Source organism: Lucilia sericata, unplaced genomic scaffold (genome assembly GCF_015586225.1).
Source record: "Lucilia sericata isolate MDLA Ls3-8-SP2 unplaced genomic scaffold, ASM1558622v1 Contig005854F_arrow, whole genome shotgun sequence".
Lineage (NCBI taxonomy): Eukaryota > Metazoa > Arthropoda > Insecta > Diptera > Calliphoridae > Lucilia > Lucilia sericata.
In genome coordinates, this window is record NW_023997625.1 from 1 (window position 1) to 19,544 (window position 19,544).

Consider the following 19,544-nt stretch of genomic DNA (forward strand, 5'->3'; position numbering starts at 1 on the left):
AATAAAAGACTTTTTAGAAACTCATATATTTCATGTTTATGGAATACCTGAAACCATTGTTAGCGACAATGGGTCCCAATTCAAGGCAAATGACCTAAACGCCTATCTTACTTCTTTAGGAATTCAACATGTCTATACAGCTGTTTACTCCCCGCAATCAAACGCGTCAGAACGCGTAAATCGTTCGATTGTAGCCGCCATTAGAGCTTTTCTAAAACAGGATCATACAAAATGGGATGAAAAACTTAAGTGCAATTAATTGTGCGCTACGAAACGGTTATCATCAATCGATAAGTATGTCACCATATCATGTGCTGTTTGGTTTAATATGATAACTCATGGCTCCTCATATTCTTTGTTGAAAAACTTAAAAGCTTTAGACGAACCGATAGCTTCTTTATGCAGAGATGATCATTTGCAATTAATTAGAAAGGATATACAAAAGTACTTGAAACAAGCTTACAAACAAAACCAGAAAACGTATAATCTGCGAACAAGACCAGGAAAATTTCATATTGGACAGGAAGTGCTACGTAGAAACTTTGTACAAAGTAGCATGGAAAAGCGTTTTAATGCAAAATTTGCACCGGTGTTTGTGAAAGCAATTGTTAAAGAAAACACTAGGAAATCATTATTATGTATTAACTGATTCTGATGGCAAAATCGTAGGTACTTATCACGCCAAAGATATTCGTACATAAAACCACATACTTTCATTATGACATATTTATAGCTTTGAATTTATTTTTAATTTCCGGTCTAATAGTAACAGTTCTCGTATTTTGAATCTGAACAGATTTTCTTACAACGAACATTTCTTTTTTAATTGCTATATATAATTTTTCTATAACAAAGCTAATTTCAACATAACGACACACTCCAAAATATGCCAAATATATAAAACGTCCTTTTTCTTCCTAACATTTTTACTCATAGAGTAAATGTTATGCAGTTTGTGGTGAACGTTTTCTACCATTTAATTGTAAAACGAAATATTTTTCCATTACAAGTTTAAATTTGTATATACAACAAATGTTTTAATTTTTTCTCTTCTATTTAATAAACATTTAATTTTTAGAAAACATTTTATATTGATTAAATAGGCCACAATTTTGTATTACACCTAATATAACATGTATCAGTGTTATCAGCTGTTGTGGATTGTAAGTTGTGATGATCAATAAATGTGTATATGCATATCATCAACATAAAATGTATATAAACATTTACACGTTGCATCATTTGCATATGATTAAAACCACCAAAGTAAACGCACACATTACATGGTATCCCCGAATAATTTTAAAATTGTTAATATTTCCCATTAAAATCGACTGAATAAATTTCAGACTTAGGAAAAAAGATAATTTTCTAGAAAAATTATTATTCAACAAAAATTTCTTAGATATAGAGTACATTATTCGGCAGGTCATCTTTTGTTGACAAAAATTTTGAGGTTTTGAGTCGATAATAATGTTAGTATTGTCAATTGTCAATTTTGGCAACTAAACCAAAATGCTTTACCCTAAAACTTATTCTCAAAAAGTTGAATTGGCATAGTTTCAAAAGATTTTATTTCCTTTTCCCCAAATTAATTTGTGCTATATAGTCATATTCCAGTTCTTATAAACCAGAAAAGAATATCTGGCAGTGATAATTTAGTTACTTCTAAATTTATCTTGTTGGAGATAAAAGTTTGAATTTTTTAAATTTATCTATTCGTTGCTAAATCTAGAGAATTGGTAAGCATTTCCGTTGGTTTAAAGTGCGTTAATTCCGTGTAATATAAAGATTTCATATTGTTTTAGTGAGAATCTGTGCAAGATCAAAAATTGGCAAATTTGCATCTGCGCATGCGTTCGTATGAACCAACTTCCCAAATCACCATTTGAAACCAAATTAAATATAAATCGCCAGAAAGTGCCAAAAGACTGCTTTGAGATCTCTGCGACGTGATCTGGTCCGAATATAAGGATTGCAGTGTCAATCCCTAACCAACAACTCTCAATTCAATATTCCATTGCCTTGCTTATTCAGAAAAATCCACCACACAACTCTCCAAAGGTGTAAAACCAGCTGCAGGATAACTTGCCTAAAAGTCTGGATTGAGCATCTAATCTAATCCGCAAACCCCTGTCAAGATTCCACCAAAACCTATCAGTAGAAAAGGGAAACTAAACAACATTTTATAAATTACATTACAACTTGTAACAACTACCACGAATTGATGTGAATATTGAACGTTTGTTTTTCAATCAAGCTGCTCTACAACCTACTCAACAAATATTATAGAGAAACCATCAAAAACATAATTTTTCAATCATCAACATTTTCGAACACCAAACTAATTTCTTTCAAAATTTTCAAAATTGATTTATCTACATCTATGTATAAACACCAAAACCTATACTAAGAGAAACATCTGAAGAAAATCAGATTTTCAAATCAGAAATTTTTATTATTATTTGTTTATAGTGGATAGACGTGTTTTAAATCGCTCTCACAGGAAAATAACATTGTGAATATAAATTCTTAATAAAATATAAAAAAAGATAAGTAACAGCGAATGGACGCTAATTAAATACATACTTATTTATTTTTAATATTAAAAATACATTTAAATTAAATAAATTGTCGTTTTTGTTAATGCAATTATTAACAAAACAATTTATAAAAAAAGCAAAAAGTATACAAAAAGAAAAAATAACAACAAAACCTTAAATAGAGTGTAGTGTGTGTTATTGTGCATGAGTTTCTCTAACTCTCCAACAAGTGAAAGGAGGCTCAGTAGCAATGGAAAAAATGCATACTTTGTTATGAGCTCTCCATGCAACAACAACAATAATTATGATCCAAAAAATCATAAAAACTATTTAAGTGTAAGAACAACAACAAACGAGAGATCTCCTCTCTCAAGTGCGCCAAAACAGAACAATTGTGTAGATAATAGCGCAAAAGAAAAAATAAATAAACAAACAACAGATTCAAAAACAACAACAAACGAGAGATCTCCTCTCTCAAGTGCGCCAAAACAAGACAATTGTGTGGAAGACAAAGCAAAAGAAAAAATAGATAATCAAACAACTGATTCAATGGTTGATGTAAATAGTAATGCTAATGTGAACAATATCACAAATAGTACCAATAACAATATTAACACTGTGAAAACCATTAATGATAAGGAGGGTCACTCAAGCCCAATGTCAAAGAATACTGGTGCCATACCAAAAAATACTCCAAATTTATTGAGCTCGCATAAAACGCAAAAGATCCAAACGGGAATGGACCGTTATGTCACATATGCAAAACGTAAGTCCAGCCCTAGGACTTCAAAATTGGAACCAAATCCAAAACAAGCGAAAACAAATTCCGTAAGTCAAAATCGTTTTGCACTGCTTGATAACCAAGAAAGTGAAAAAGTACCATCTATGACTTTAAAAGACCAAAAGCCACCTCCCCTCTATTTGCGCGAACCTACCACCAATCTATTGGTAAATAAGTTGTCCCAACTTGTAGGCAAAGAAAATTTCCATGTAGTCTCTCTACGGAAAGGAAATATTCAGGAAACAAAAATACAGACTTATTCAGAAAAGTCTTTTAGAACAATAGTTGATAGTTTTGATTCTGAGAAAAGAAATTATTACACGTATCAACTAAAAAGTGCAAAGGGTTTGACAGTAGTTATCAAAGGTGTAGACAGCTCTGTACCAACTGATGACATTAAAAAGGCGCTAGAGTCTGAAGGTTATGAAGTGAAGTCCATTCACAATATATTTAACAAGGACAAAATTCCCCAACCAATGTTTAGAGTTGAAATTACTTTTAACTCTTCACAATTGAAAAAAAAGGGTGATACTCATCCAATATACAGTTTAAGATATCTTCTCAATCGCAAAATAACTGTAGAGGAACCCATTAAGCGCAGAGGTCCTCCTCAATGCCTAAATTGCCAAGAGTTCGGTCACACCAGAACTTTCTGCAAATTACCATCTGTTTGTGTGAGATGCGGAGACATCCATAAGAGTCAAGATTGTCCTTACCCAAAAACAGATAACAATAAAAGAAAATGCAGTAACTGTGGTCAAAATCACACTGCTAACTATCGCGGATGTCCAGTATATCTACACATCCAACAATCAAACAAGGCCAGAAGACCTTTATATGCTCAATATAAAGCTTCTAACTTCCCAAGCCTTCCTAATACTTCTAGTGCTCAATATAGAAGTATCACAAATAAAAGCAATCAGAATAAATCGTATGCCCATACGACAAAAGAGGGTTCCGTTACCCAAATGAATGCAAATCAAACTTCTAGTGCCCAATATAGAAGTCTTACAAATAAGAATAATGAGAATTTGCAATCAAACAATGAAAATAATGCCCCATTATTTTCATATGCACATGCATTAAAAGAGGGTGTGCCTGCACCCGAAACAAATTCTCAAAGCTCTATTGAGAATCTAATTCAAACCATGAACAGTTTCATGGCAAATATGCAAAATATGTTTCAACAATTAATGCAGAATCAAAGCATGCTCATGCAGATCCTGCTAAATAAAAAATGAATTCTCTAAGAATTTGTTTTTGGAATGCTAACGGCCTTAGCCAACACAAGAATGAAGTAGAACAATTCCTGCTACTTCAGGAAATTGACGTACTACTCGTCTCTGAAACACACTTTACCCTAAAGAATTGTTTCAGAATTAATGGATACTACACTTACGATACAAAACATCCAAGTGGCAGAGCCTGTGGTGGAACAGCCATTTTAGTGAGAAAAATATTAGACATTTCCCAATGCCAGAATACAAAAAGGACCATATCCAGGCCACCTCTATAAATATACCTGATAGTCGAGTTACAATATCTTCAATATATTGTCCTCCTAGGTATAATGTTAATCGAGAGCAGTTTCTCGAATACTTTAAAACTCTTGGCCCAAGATTCATAGCAGCTGGTGATTATAATGCAAAACATACATTTTGGGGCTCTCGCCTCATTACTCCCAAAGGCAGACAATTGCTAGAAGCAATATCGTACAACAGACTAGATGCCATATCTAGTGGCCAACCTACCTATTGGCCTACAGACCTCAATAAGATTCCCGATCTAATTGACTTTGCTGTAATCAAAAATATAAAACGAGAATTTATTTCAGTGATCCCTTCGTTGGACCTCTCGTCAGACCACTCGCCTACAATTTTAACGTTATTAGAAACCCCAAATAAATTGGAAAACTATTGTTCTTGTTTCCCTAACAAGAAAACGAACTGGTTAAAGTATAAAATGTATGTTAGCTCACACCTGCCACAAAACATTTCATTGAAGAATGACCATGAAATACAATTCGCTGTCGATATATTTACGGATATCTTACAAGATGCTGTCAAAGTGTCTACACCCCCAGTCACCTTGGGAGACTTCAAAAAATCGAAATGTCCTAGGAACATTGAGTCTCTTATTAAAGAAAAGAGAACACTCAGACGTCAATGGCAACAATCACGATCTCCAAACATAAAGGTTAAACTTAATCAGTGCCAAAGAAGACTTCGCATCGCTTTAAAGGATAATAAGGAATCTAATCTGAGAAATTATCTCAAAAACTTAGACCCTACTAAGAAAACAGAATATAGTCTCTGGAAAGCTGTTAAAAATATGCAGTGCCCTATTGCATATGAGTCACCTATACGCCTTCAGAATGGTCAATGGGCAAGAAATACGTCAGAAAAAATTGAAGCATTCGCCAATCACTTGGAGAATGTGTTTACTCAAAATGATACAGATTCTTCTATTAGTGCTAACATTATAAATAATGTGGTTCCACACCCAATAAAATTCCGGTTCTCTACCGTGAAGATGACAATCAAAGGTCTAAAGGCAGGAAAATCACCTGGTATAGATAAAATTACTACCACGATGATAAGTAACCTGCCCAATTCAGCACTGAGAATTATTTTGTTCATCTTTAACTCGATGCTACGTATTGGATACTTCCCTAACTCATGGAAAGTATCCGAGATTGTTATGATACCAAAACCGGGGAAAGATGTCACTCAAGTGACATCATACCGTCCCATTAGCCTGTTGTCTTTATTCTCAAAACTTTTTGAAAAGTTATTGCTTGAAAGCCTTTTAGTACACTTTAACGATAATTGCATTATTCCTGGCCATCAGTTTGGTTTCAGAAGAAAGCACAGCACTATCGAACAGGTACATCGAATAACAACTCTTATTCGAAAGGCCTTCGAGAGCAAGCAATATTGCTCTGCATTATTCATAGATATTTCTCAAGCTTTTGATAAAGTCTGGCACGATGGACTAATACACAAAATTATCACATTACTACCTGCGAATGTTCACAAACTGCTTAAAAATTACATATATGAAAGATCTTTTCAAATCAGATCTAAAGATGTGATCTCTTCACGTCGAAAAATATCTGCTGGAGTACCCCAGGGGAGTATTCTAGGTCCGCTCCTATATATTTTATATACTGCAGATATGCCAACGAGCGCACTGACTCACACATCTACATTTGCGGATGATACCGCTTTTGTAAGCATGCATGCAAACCCTTCAATAGCTTCTGAACAACTCCAGTTTCACATCGGCGAATTGGAAAAATGGCTGGACAAATGGAAATAAAAGTCAATGCTACAAAATGTACTCACGTTACATTTACTTTAAGAAGGGAAAATTGTCCTCCCGTGCAGATAAACAATATAAAAATTCCTGAACAAAGCCATGTGAGATATCTTGGTATCCACCTTGATCGCCGCTTAACATGGACTCACCACATTGAAGCCAAGGTTACACAAATAAAATTAAAGTCAGCTCAATTGTACTGGCTAATTGGACCACGGTCTGCTCTAGACTTGGAGTACAAAGTGCTTTTGTACAAAACAGTTATAAAACCGATATGGCTATACGGCATTCAACTGTGGGGAACAGCCTCCTCATCAAATGTTGAAAAATTACAAAGAAAGCAGTCAGCACTGTTAAGGTCAATAACAGGTGCCCCGTGGTACATTCGCAATAGTAATATTCATAGGGATCTCAATGTCCCCATAATACGCGAGGAGATCAAACTCTCTTGTTTAACCTACCTGTCGAAACTAATGGATCACCCAAATCCCCTTGCCAGGGAGTTGCTGTCATTTGAGGGTCACAGACGACTGAGAAGAACGGAAACATTGGATTTTGCCAGATAATCAAATTATCGAGAACTTTTGTTGAAATTGCAGTGGCAATAACGACGTTAGTTATAGTTTAGGTTAAGATTTCAATACTTATTGTAAATTTCTATGTAAGAAAGATTCAATAAATAATAACTAAAATGAAAAAAAAAAAAAAAAAAAAAATCAGAAAGCATAATTTTATTCTATTGGCATCATAAATTGTTAATAATTTTAGAATCAAGTGGATCCTAACTACTTAAATAGCTAGCAAGAGTCTTTTATAAATTACTTTTTTTTCCCAACATCAAAAACAGCACCAACATCGAGAACGGAGAGGCCTCATCGTCCATCGTTGTACTATTGGGTGAGTGAAAAATGAATTTTTTTTGAATTATGAAATACTCTTGCGCTCAAAACAAGACCACACAATTAATCAATGAATAGAATCCAACATTTTTTTTATCAATGAAATACTACCAATGGTCCAGATTATACTAATGTTCATTCATTAAGTTGTGTTGTTTTGTTTACCTTTTTTCTTTTTTCTTTTTTTTTGTTAAAATCCACAATATAAAAACCAAAACACATCCATCAAAACAAAAACCATTAAAATGTTGAATATTTAAATCTTTATTTCAACTCAAGAATCAAAAGAAAACAATAACAAAATCAAAAGTAAAACATTTCTAATGATCATTTTATAGACAATTTATTGAATTTGTTATTAATTTGTTAAAATATTATTTATTTATAATTTTGTTTCATATTTATCAAACTTGTTATTAATATTGTTAAAATTTTAAAATTTATATACATATATAAAATGATCATTTCTCATTTTATTACTTTTTCACGGAATATTAATACAAATTTACAAAAATTTCGAAATATTTACATAAATTTACAATTACATATATTTATAAAAATTTACAAAAAGAAAAAAAAATTTATAAATTAATAAAAGATATACCAAAAAATATAAACATGCACAGAAAAAAAAACACAATTCTCACTACTGTTTATTAAATCATAACAATTAAAATGGTAACAAATTTAAATCATAAAAACTAAACAATCTAGAAATTATAACAAACAAATTAAAAAAATCACCAAATCTTCTTATAAAATTTGTAAAACTGATGTAAACAAAAAGAACAATAACAAGAAGAAGCACCCACATAAATTACTTTGCATTTCTCTTTGTACTTTTCTTATTTTAATACTTTTAATTACAACCCTAAGCTCACGTTTGTTTAAAGTGTAACTTAATTGTGATGAGCAAAGTGAAAACGTTACCGTAACCGTTTATTGTTAATTTTTTTTTGCATGTTGATAATTTTTTGAATTTAATATGAAATCGGAAAATATTTAAAAAAAATCAGATTACTTATAAACCAACAGCATATGAAAATTAAACAAAATTATAATTTTTAAAAGTTTATTATTACCATTTTTATTTATATCTATATTATTTTGTTTTGAAGGTGTTACAATACAAAATGTATTCATTTATAAATTTTATATTTGGCATTTATTTTTCAATATTTCTTATTCAATTATACAACAAGAAATTTTATTTGCAAATCGTTAAAGTTTATAAAAATATCTTTAGCCCACGAGTTAAATATTGCTTCTTGTACAACTTGCAACAAATATTTCTGTTCTAAGTTCTTTTTTTTTTATTTTGAAAATAAACTAATGAAAGCAAAATGAATTGCTAAAGAAATTTAACAGTTTTCTTGTGAATTGAAGTGTTAGGGTGAATGAAGGCGGGATTCTATCAACAAACGATGATTGCCATTAGAATCATGGTAAGGGCGGGTTATGAGGCACGGGTTTTTCATCTCCACCGGAAAAACCTTATTCTTAGCTTTTGATCAATATCTTTTGTTATTTTTCTTTTCATTTCAGAACATAGTAGGGGCTTTTAGTTGATTTAGCTATGTTTATCTAGTCCATTTAAAGTAAAGTCAATAGTGAATTTATTTTACAATCGGGAGTCTTATAAAAGTGTTATGTAAAACCATGAGTTAGGAGCAGATTGGTCAAGAACCCCCCCAACCGACTGTTAGTTAGCAATCATAGGCTCCCATCGACCTGATCTAATCCTTTACTTGGCCAAACTTAAAATCTGTTTTGTTGTTTTGTATTTTACAATAACATATTAACAGGTTTTTTTTTAAATCTCATAGTCACTTCGGTGCAGAGCAGGCAATGTACATTACATATGCTACAAATTATATACCATATTAAAGTGCAATCATAATGCTTTAAAATGAAGCATAAATGACTGTCATAGCATGAAAACTGTCAATGTTATTTGCAACCATATCGGAACCTCAAATTACCGCCTTTTTAAAGCTGTGAAAATAATTCTACCGATCTATCCAATTGGCCATTTTCTAAAAATATATTATGCAATAAATTATATACCAAAACAAATGGCAACTATAATGCAATAAAAAGATATATAAACGACTGTTATAACATGAAAACTATAAAAGTTATTTGCAACCATATCGGAGCCTTGAATTACCGCATTTTTAAACCTGTACCAATAAATATACCGATCTATCCAACTTTTGTAAAAATTCATTATGCCACAAATTATACACCAAAATAAAGTGCAACTGTAATGCTTTAAAATGATGCATAAACTATTGCCCTAGCATGAAAACTGTCAAAGTTATTTGCAACCATATCGGAACCTCAAATTACCGCGTTTTTAAACATAGAACAATAATTCTACCGATCCTTCAAATTGACCATTTTTTAGACGAACACATTGTGCCACAAATGATATACCAAATTAAAGTGCAATCATAATGCTTTAAAATGATGCATAAATGACTGTCATAGCATGAAAACTGTCAAAGTTATTCACAACCATATCGGAACCTCAAATTACCGCCTTTTTAAACCTGGGAAAATAATTCTACCGATCTATCCAATTGGCCATTTTCTAAAAATACATTATGCAATAAATTATATACCAAAACAAATGGCAATTTTAATGCTTTAAAATGGTGCATAAACGACTGTCCTAGCACGAAAACTGCCAAAGTTAATTGCAACTGTGGTGTAACGATTAATTTTGAAATTACGTTTACCAACACTAACATTTTGTTTTTATATTTTAACGTTTTAACACACTATGAATTAGAATTCTCTCGAATAGAAGTTTTTCGACTTCATTATTTTTTTCTTTAAAGTTAATGTAAAATTTATAAGTTTTTTTAAGTTAAATAAATATTGAATATTAACCAACACGCTACAAATTGGTGACCCGTGACGTACACGCTTATGAATTTTTCATTACGACTTAATGATGGCTGGCGAAAACGACGACAGGCCAGTAATATCGAATGCCGGCAACACAACTGGTGTTACTACCAACACGTGTAATTCTACAGCAAACGAGACCGACCAAATTATAAATCGAGTGTCCGTTAAGGTTCCACCGTTCTGGCCTGATCACGCTGAGATTTGGCTGGCTCAAGTCGAAGCACAATTTTCTGTTGCCGGAATTACAAGCGATGCATCCAAATACAACACCGTGGTCGCAGCTATAGAATCTAATGTACTCGTTCAAATTTCTGATGCAATATTGAATCCTCCGCCCGATGATAAATATGGTAATTTGAAAAAATGCATTTTGGAACGCTACTGCGAGAGTGAGCAGAAGAAAACACAGAAATTACTTTCGGAAATTGATTTGGGAGACAAACGTCCCACACAACTATTAAACGAATTAAGTGCGCTGGCGAAAGACAAAGTAACACGAGACTTTTTGAAAACTTTATGGCTGCAACGGTTACCAGCACAAGTAAGAGCAATATTACAAGCATCTGATGCCGATTTGAATGAACTGGCTAAATTGGCTGACAAGATAATGGAAGTTGGTGAATTTCAACACTTGTCTGTCGTGACGTCATCACAATCATTGCCAACAGGCGCTTCTGAAATTGATAAACGACTAGAACGCCTCGAGAAGCAGATAAATAGTCTTTGTATGGTTAACAACAACCATAAACGTCGTTCACGATCTGTTTCAGCTAAACGTCAACAGCAAGGAGTGGCAAATCAAAAAAGCGAGCAGATCTGTTGGTTTCATGCTAAGTATGGTGAAAATGCACGTAAATGCCGTGAACCATGTACTTACAACAAACAATCAAAAAACTAAATTCGTCTTTTAATCCAGCGGGCGGACACAAAGACGGCTATTGTATAGCTCGCCTACTAATTAATGACACCAATTCGAAACAAAACTTTTTGATTGATACGGGCGCGGACGTATCCGTACTGCCAGTGAGTCCCTCAGACAAATTAAAGACAACAAAAACAACAGACCTTTTTGCAGCAAACAGTACACCAATACGAACATATGGTGAAAAACGAATAAAAGTTTCTTTAGGACTTAGACGTGATTTTATTTGGACATTTATAGTTGCAAATGTCAGCAGCCCGATAATAGGATATGATTTCTTGAAACATTTTGGTCTCGTTGTCGACGTGAAAGGTGGAAAACTCATCGATCGAAAAACACTGTTGGAGGTAAGTGGCATTACAACTCGATGTGATGACCAAATATGTGTATATAGTACACTAGGGCGCTATGCACAGTTGCTGCACGAATTTAAGGATCTTGGTACAATCAACGCGAATAAGCTGCCAACTAATACCACCGTCACTCACCATATTACTACGAAAGGTCCCCCAACGTTTGCCCGTGCTCGAAGACTGGCCGGTGATAAATTAATGGCTGCAAAGAAGGAGTTTGAATATTTAATGGAAAAGGGTATCTGTCGACCATCAAAAAGCAACTGGGCAAGTCCTCTCCACTTAGTAAGGAAACCAAATGGTGAATGGCGCCCCTGTGGGGACTACCGAGCCTTAAATGACATAACGGTGCCTGACAGATACCCCATACCATATTTGCATGATGTTACCAGTATTTTGTACCAAAAAACAATTTTTTCGACAATAGATTTACAAAGGGCGTATCATCAAATCCCGGTTGAACCTTGTGATATACCTAAGACTGCCATCATAACCCCTTTTGGGTTATACGAGTTTCAATATATGACCTTTGGTTTAAGAAACGCAGCCCAGACGTTTCAGCGGCATATAAATGAAATTTTAAAAGGTCTCGATTTCGTATTTGCCTACATAGACGATATACTGATTGCGTCGACCTCTGAAGAAGAGCATAAGCAACATCTCAGGATCGTACTAGAGCGCCTTCGTTTAGCAAACCTTGCTGTTAACTTTGGTAAGTGTCGTTTTGGCGAACCCGAACTGACTTTTTTGGGCCACAGAATAAATTCACAGGGTATAAGGCCGCCTGAAGAAAAGGTGAACGCGATACGAAATTTTCAAAAGCCTAAAGTTGCGAAGGACCTTAAAAAGTTTTTGGGAATGATAAATTTTTATCGCACGTTTATTCCTAACGCTACCAAAAATCAACAAGTTTTGCAGCAATTAATTCCTGGTAACAAGAGAAACGACTGTAGTCTTATAAATTGGACTCCCGATTCTGAGGACGCTTTCGAAGCCTGCAAGAACGATCTTGCGAACGCTACACTTTTAAATTATATGGCTCCAAATGCAAAATTGACACTTACAACTGATGCTTCTGATGACGCAGTGGGCGCAGTTCTACACCAGATTATAGACGGTCAAACTCAACCCCTCGGTTTCTATTCAAAGAAACTTACACGCCCTCAGAAAAACTACAGCGCCTACGACAGGGAGTTAACTGCTATATATCAGGCGATTCAACATTTTAAATATGCACTTGATGGCAGAGAGTTCGTGGTATTTACGGATCATAAACCGATTGTATTTGCTTTTAAGCAAAAAAGTGAAAATGCATCGCCTAGAAGGGCCCGTCAACTGGATTTCATAGGTCAGTATACCACCGATATACAACATTTGCCAGGCGTAGACAACAACATAGCTGATCTGCTTTCACGAATTAACATGATACAAGATAACGTAATAAACTTTGATGATATGGCCATACAACAAAAGTCCGACTCAGAATTGCAGGAGATTTTGAAAGGTGGTAGAGATACGTCTCTTATGCTGACAAAATTATCTATTCCAGGATCAACTAATGAATTGTACTGCCATGTTATGCAGAATCAAATAAGACCCTTTGTACCTAAAACTTGCCGCCAAGCTATCATTCGTAAGCTTCATTCTTTATCGCATCCTGGCATTAGGGCTACGAGGAAGTTGATATCGGATCATTACTGTTGGCCTTCAATGTCAAAGGATGTAGCTGACTACGTTCGTTCATGTATTCCATGTCAAAGGACAAAAGTTTATCGCCACACGAAATCACCATTAAGTGACTACGCAGCAGTCGATACCCGTTTTGAACACATTAACATTGACATTGTTGGTCCTTTGCCCACATCGAATGGTTTTCGTTACTGTTTGACATGCATCGACCGATTTTCAAGATGGCCCGTCGCAATACCAATGGTTGATATAACAGCACAAAATGTTGCTAATGCACTTATTAACGGTTGGATATCCGTGTATGGCATTCCCTTGCGTATAACTACTGATCTCGGACGCCAGTTCGAATCAGCTGTTTTTAGGGAATTAATGGAAATACTTGGAGTTAGACATTTTCGTACTACACCGTACCACCCGCAGTCAAATGGTATCATAGAGCGATGGCATCGCACGTTGAAAACTTCTATAAAATGTTCGGATTCAAACAACTGGGTTTCAACCCTTCCATTAATACTGCTCGGCATGCGCACTACCGTCAAAAGCGACATTGGATTAAGTCCAGCGGAAATGGTCTTCGGATCTCCTTTAAGGATACCAGGTGCATTCTTAGTGCCACGTAGCAGTACTACCAGTGAGACAGAGTTTGCAGAATCCCTACGTAAGGCTTTACTAGATTTGCCTGTGACAAAGCCGCAACGTCATGGAGTTAAACAACATTTTATACAGCCAGCACTGAAAGATTGTAAGTATGTATTTGTTCGAGTTGATCGTGTGCGAGCTCCTTTAGAACCTAGTTACGAAGGTCCATTCGAAGTGTTGTCTAGAAACGAAAAGTATTTCGTCGTCAAAATGAATCAACGTGAATCAAAAATATCAATCGATCGCTTAAAAGCCGCATTTATTTATAATGATGTTCCAGATTCTACGGCAACATCACAACACAATGACAGCGAGGATCTACAACAGAACGACAACGATGAAATACAATACAATACCAACGAGGAACCACAACATCAGTCCAGTTCCGAACCACAACATAGCAGTGACGAGCAAAATGTTCCAGCTCACGAGAATAATGAAATAGAAGACGTACCTCAAGGACAACAAGAAAGAGTGACTTCATCAGGACGTCATGTTCGATTTCCCCTTAGATATCGTTAGTTCGGTAACTAGGTGGGGGGTATTGTGGTGTAACGATTAATTTTGAAATTACGTTTACCAACACTAACATTTTGTTTTTATATTTTAACGTTTTAACACACTATGAATTAGAATTCTCTCGAATAGAAGTTTTTCGACTTCATTATTTTTTTCTTTAAAGTTAATGTAAAATTTATAAGTTTTTTTAAGTTAAATAAATATTGAATATTAACCAACACGCTACACAACCATATCGGAACCTCAGATTACTGCTTTTATTAAACATAGAACAATAATTCTACCGATCTATCAAATTGACCAATTTGTAAAAATACACATTATGCTACAAATGATATACCATATTAAAGTGCAATCATAATGCTTTAAAATGATGCATAAATGACTGTCATAGCGTGAAAACTGTCATTGTTATTTGCAGCCATATCGGAACCTCAAACTACCGCGTTTTTAAAGCTGTGAAAATAATTCTACCGATCTATCCAATTGGCCATTTTCCAAAAATACATTATGGAATAAGTTATATACCAAAGCAAATGGCAACTATAATGCAATAAAAAGATATATAAACGACTGTTATAACATGAAAACTATAAAAGTTATTTGCAACCATATCGGAGCCTTAAATTACCGCATTTTTGAACCTGTACCAATAAATATACCGATCTATCCAATTTTTGTAAAATTTCATTATGCCACAAATTATACACCAAAATAAAGTGCAACTGTAATGCTTTAAAATGATGCATAAACTATTGCCCTAGCATGAAAACTGTCAAAGTTATTTGCAACCATATCGGAACCTCAAATTACCGCGTTTTTAAACATAGAACAATAATTCTACCGATCCTTCAAATTGACCATTTTTTAGACGAACACATTGTGCCACAAATGATATACCAAATTAAAGTGCAATCATAATGCTTTAAAATGATGCATAAATGACTGTCATAGCATGAAAACTGTCAAAGTTATTCACAACCATATCGGAACCTCAAATTACCGCCTTTTTAAACCTGGGAAAATAATTCTACCGATCTATCCAATTGGCCATTTTCTAAAAATACATTATGCAATAAATTATATACCAAAACAAATGGCAATTTTAATGCTTTAAAATGGTGCATAAACGACTGTCCTAGCACGAAAACTGCCAAAGTTAATTGCAACCATATCGGAACCTCAGATTACTGCTTTTATTAAACATAGAACAATAATTCTACCGATCTATCAAATTGACCAATTTGTAAAAATACACATTATGCTACAAATGATATACCATATTAAAGTGCAATCATAATGCTTTAAAATGATGCATAAATGACTGTCATAGCGTGAAAACTGTCAATGTTATTTGCAGCCATATCGGAACCTCAAACTACCGCGTTTTTAAAGCTGTGAAAATAATTCTACCGATCTATCCAATTGGCCATTTTCCAAAAATACATTATGGAATAAGTTATATACCAAAGCAAATGGCAACTATAATGCAATAAAAAGATATATAAACGACTGTTATAACATGAAAACTATAAAAGTTATTTGCAACCATATCGGAGCCTTAAATTACCGCATTTTTGAACCTGTACCAATAAATATACCGATCTATCCAATTTTTGTAAAATTTCATTATGCCACAAATTATACACCAAAATAAAGTGCAACTGTAATGCTTTAAAATGATGCATAAACTATTGCCCTAGCATGAAAACTGTCAAAGTTATTTGCAACCATATCGGAACCTCAAATTACCGCGTTTTTAAACATAGAACAATAATTCTACCGATCCTTCAAATTGACCATTTTTTAGACGAACACATTGTGCCACAAATGATATACCAAATTAAAGTGCAATCATAATGCTTTAAAATGATGCATAAATGACTGTCATAGCATGAAAACTGTCAAAGTTATTCACAACCATATCGGAACCTCAACTTACCGCCTTTTTAAACCTGGGAAAATAATTCTACCGATCTATCCAATTGGCCATTTTCTAAAAATACATTATGCAATAAATTATATACCAAAACAAATGGCAATTTTAATGCTTTAAAATGGTGCATAAACGACTGTCCTAGCACGAAAACTGCCAAAGTTAATTGCAACCATATCGGAACCTCAGATTACCGCGTTTATTAAACATAGAACAATAATTCTACCGATCTATCAAATTGACCAATTTTTAAAAATACACATTATGCTACAAATGATATACGATATTAAAGTGCAATCATAATGCTTTAAAATGATGCATAAATGACTGTCATAGCGTGAAAACTGTCAATGTTATTTGCAGCCATATCGGAACCTCAAACTACCGCGTTTTTAAAGCTGTGAAAATAATTCTACCGATCTATCCAATTGGCCATTTTCCAAAAATACATTATGGAATAAGTTATATACCAAAGCAAATGGCAACTATAATGCAATAAAAAGATATATAAACGACTGTTATAACATGAAAACTATAAAAGGTATTTGCAACCATATCGGAGCCTTAAATTACCGCATTTTTGAACCTGTACCAATAAATATACCGATCTATCCAATTTTTGTAAAAATTCATTATGCCACAAATTATACACCAAAATAAAGTGCAACTGTAATGCTTTAAAATGATGCGTAAACTAATGCCCTAGCATGAAAACTGTCAAAGTTATTTGCAAACATATCGGAACCTCAAATTACCGCGTTTTTAAACATAGAACAATAATTCTACCGATCCATCAAATTGACCATTTTTTAGACGAACACATTATGCCACAAATGATATACCAAATTAAAGTGCAATCATAATGCTCTAAACTGATGCATAAATGACTGTCATAGCATGAAAACTGTCAAAGTAATTCACAACCATATCGGAACCTCAAATTACCGCCTTTTTAAACCTGGGAAAATAATTCTATCGATCTATCCAATTGGCCATCTTCTAAAAATACATTATGCAATAGATTGTATACCAAAACAAATGGCAACTAAAATGCAATAAAAAGATGTATAAACGACTGTTATAACATGAAAACTATAAAAGTTATTTGCAACCATATCGGGGCCTTAAATTACCGCATTTTTAAACCTGTACCAATAAATATACCGATCTATCCAATTTTTGTAAAAATTCATTATGCCACAAATTATACACAAAAACAAAGTGCAACTGTAATGCTTTAAAATGATGCATAAATGACTGTCATAGCATGAAAACTGTCAAAGTTATTCACAACCATATCGGAACCTCAAATTACCGCGTTTTTAAACCTGGGAAAATAATTCTACCGATTTATCCAATTGGCCGTTTTCCAAAAATACATTATGCAATAAATTATATACCAAAGCAAATGGCAATTTTAATGCTTTAAAATGGTGCATAAACGACTGTCCTAGCACGAAAACTGCCAAAGTTAATTGCAGCCATATCGGAACCTCAGATTACCGCGTTTATTAAACATAGAACAATAATTCTACCGATCTATCAAATTCACCAATTAGTAAAAACACACATTATGCTACAAATTATATACCATATTAAAGTGCAATCATAATGCTTTAAAATGAAGCATAAATGACTGTCATAGCATGAAAACTGTCAATGTTATTTGCAACCATATCGGAACCTCAAATTACCGCCTTTTTAAAGCTGTGAAAATAATTCTACCGATCTATCCAATTGGCCATTTTCTAAAAATATATTATGCAATAAATTATATACCAAAACAAATGGCAACTATAATGCAATAAAAAGATATATAAACGACTGTTATAACATGAAAACTATAAAAGTTATTTGCAACCATATCGGAGCCTTGAATTACCGCATTTTTAAACCTGTACCAATAAATATACCGATCTATCCAACTTTTGTAAAAATTCATTATGCCACAAATTATACACCAAAATAAAGTGCAACTGTAATGCTTTAAAATGATGCATAAACTATTGCCCTAGCATGAAAACTGTCAAAGTTATTTGCAACCATATCGGAACCTCAAATTACCGCGTTTTTAAACATAGAACAATAATTCTACCGATCCTTCAAATTGACCATTTTTTAGACGAACACATTGTGCCACAAATGATATACCAAATTAAAGTGCAATCATAATGCTTTAAAATGATGCATAAATGACTGTCATAGCATGAAAACTGTCAAAGTTATTCACAACCATATCGGAACCTCAAATTACCGCCTTTTTAAACCTGGGAAAATAATTCTACCGATCTATCCAATTGGCCATTTTCTAAAAATACATTATGCAATAAATTATATACCAAAACAAATGGCAATTTTAATGCTTTAAAATGGTGCATAAACGACTGTCCTAGCACGAAAACTGCCAAAGTTAATTGCAACCATATCGGAACCTCAGATTACTGCTTTTATTAAACATAGAACAATAATTCTACCGATCTATCAAATTGACCAATTTGTAAAAATACACATTATGCTACAAATGATATACCATATTAAAGTGCAATCATAATGCTTTAAAATGATGCATAAATGACTGTCATAGCGTGAAAACTGTCAATGTTATTTGCAGCCATATCGGAACCTCAAACTACCGCGTTTTTAAAGCTGTGAAAATAATTCTACCGATCTATACAATTGGCCATTTTCCAAAAATACATTATGGAATAAGTTATATACGAAAGCAAATGGCAACTATAATGCAATAAAAAGATATATAAACGACTGTTATAACATGAAAACTATAAAAGTTATTTGCAACCATATCGGAGCCTTAAATTACCGCATTTTTGAACCTGTACCAATAAATATACCGATCTATCCAATTTTTGTAAAATTTCATTATGCCACAAATTATACACCAAAATAAAGTGCAACTGTAATGCTTTAAAATGATGCATAAACTATTGCCCTAGCATGAGAACTGTCAAAGTTATTTGCAACCATATCGGAACCTCAAATTACCGCGTTTTTAAACATAGAAC

The 19,544-nt window shown here is 33.6% G+C and overlaps 1 protein-coding gene across 1 annotated transcript; it reads left to right on the forward strand.

Moving 5' to 3' along the window:
• Window positions 1-3,092: 3,092 nt before the first annotated feature.
• Window positions 3,093-9,113, forward strand: LOC119615556. Its single transcript, XM_037971569.1, has 2 exons — window positions 3,093-3,491; window positions 9,090-9,113. The coding sequence occupies exons 1-2, from the start codon at window positions 3,093-3,095 to the stop codon at window positions 9,111-9,113; spliced, it is 423 nt and encodes a 140-aa protein (XP_037827497.1).
• Window positions 9,114-19,544: the final 10,431 nt, after the last annotated feature.

Excerpts from the sequence above, each read along its gene's own strand:
- LOC119615556 (XM_037971569.1), top strand. The coding sequence starts at position 3,093 with ATGGTTGATGTAAATAGTAATGCTAATGTGAACAATATCACAAATAGT. Across the intron at positions 3,492-9,089 it reads AACCTACCACCAATCTATTG|AACATAGTAGGGGCTTTTAG; the intron begins GTAAATAAGTTG and ends TTTTCATTTCAG.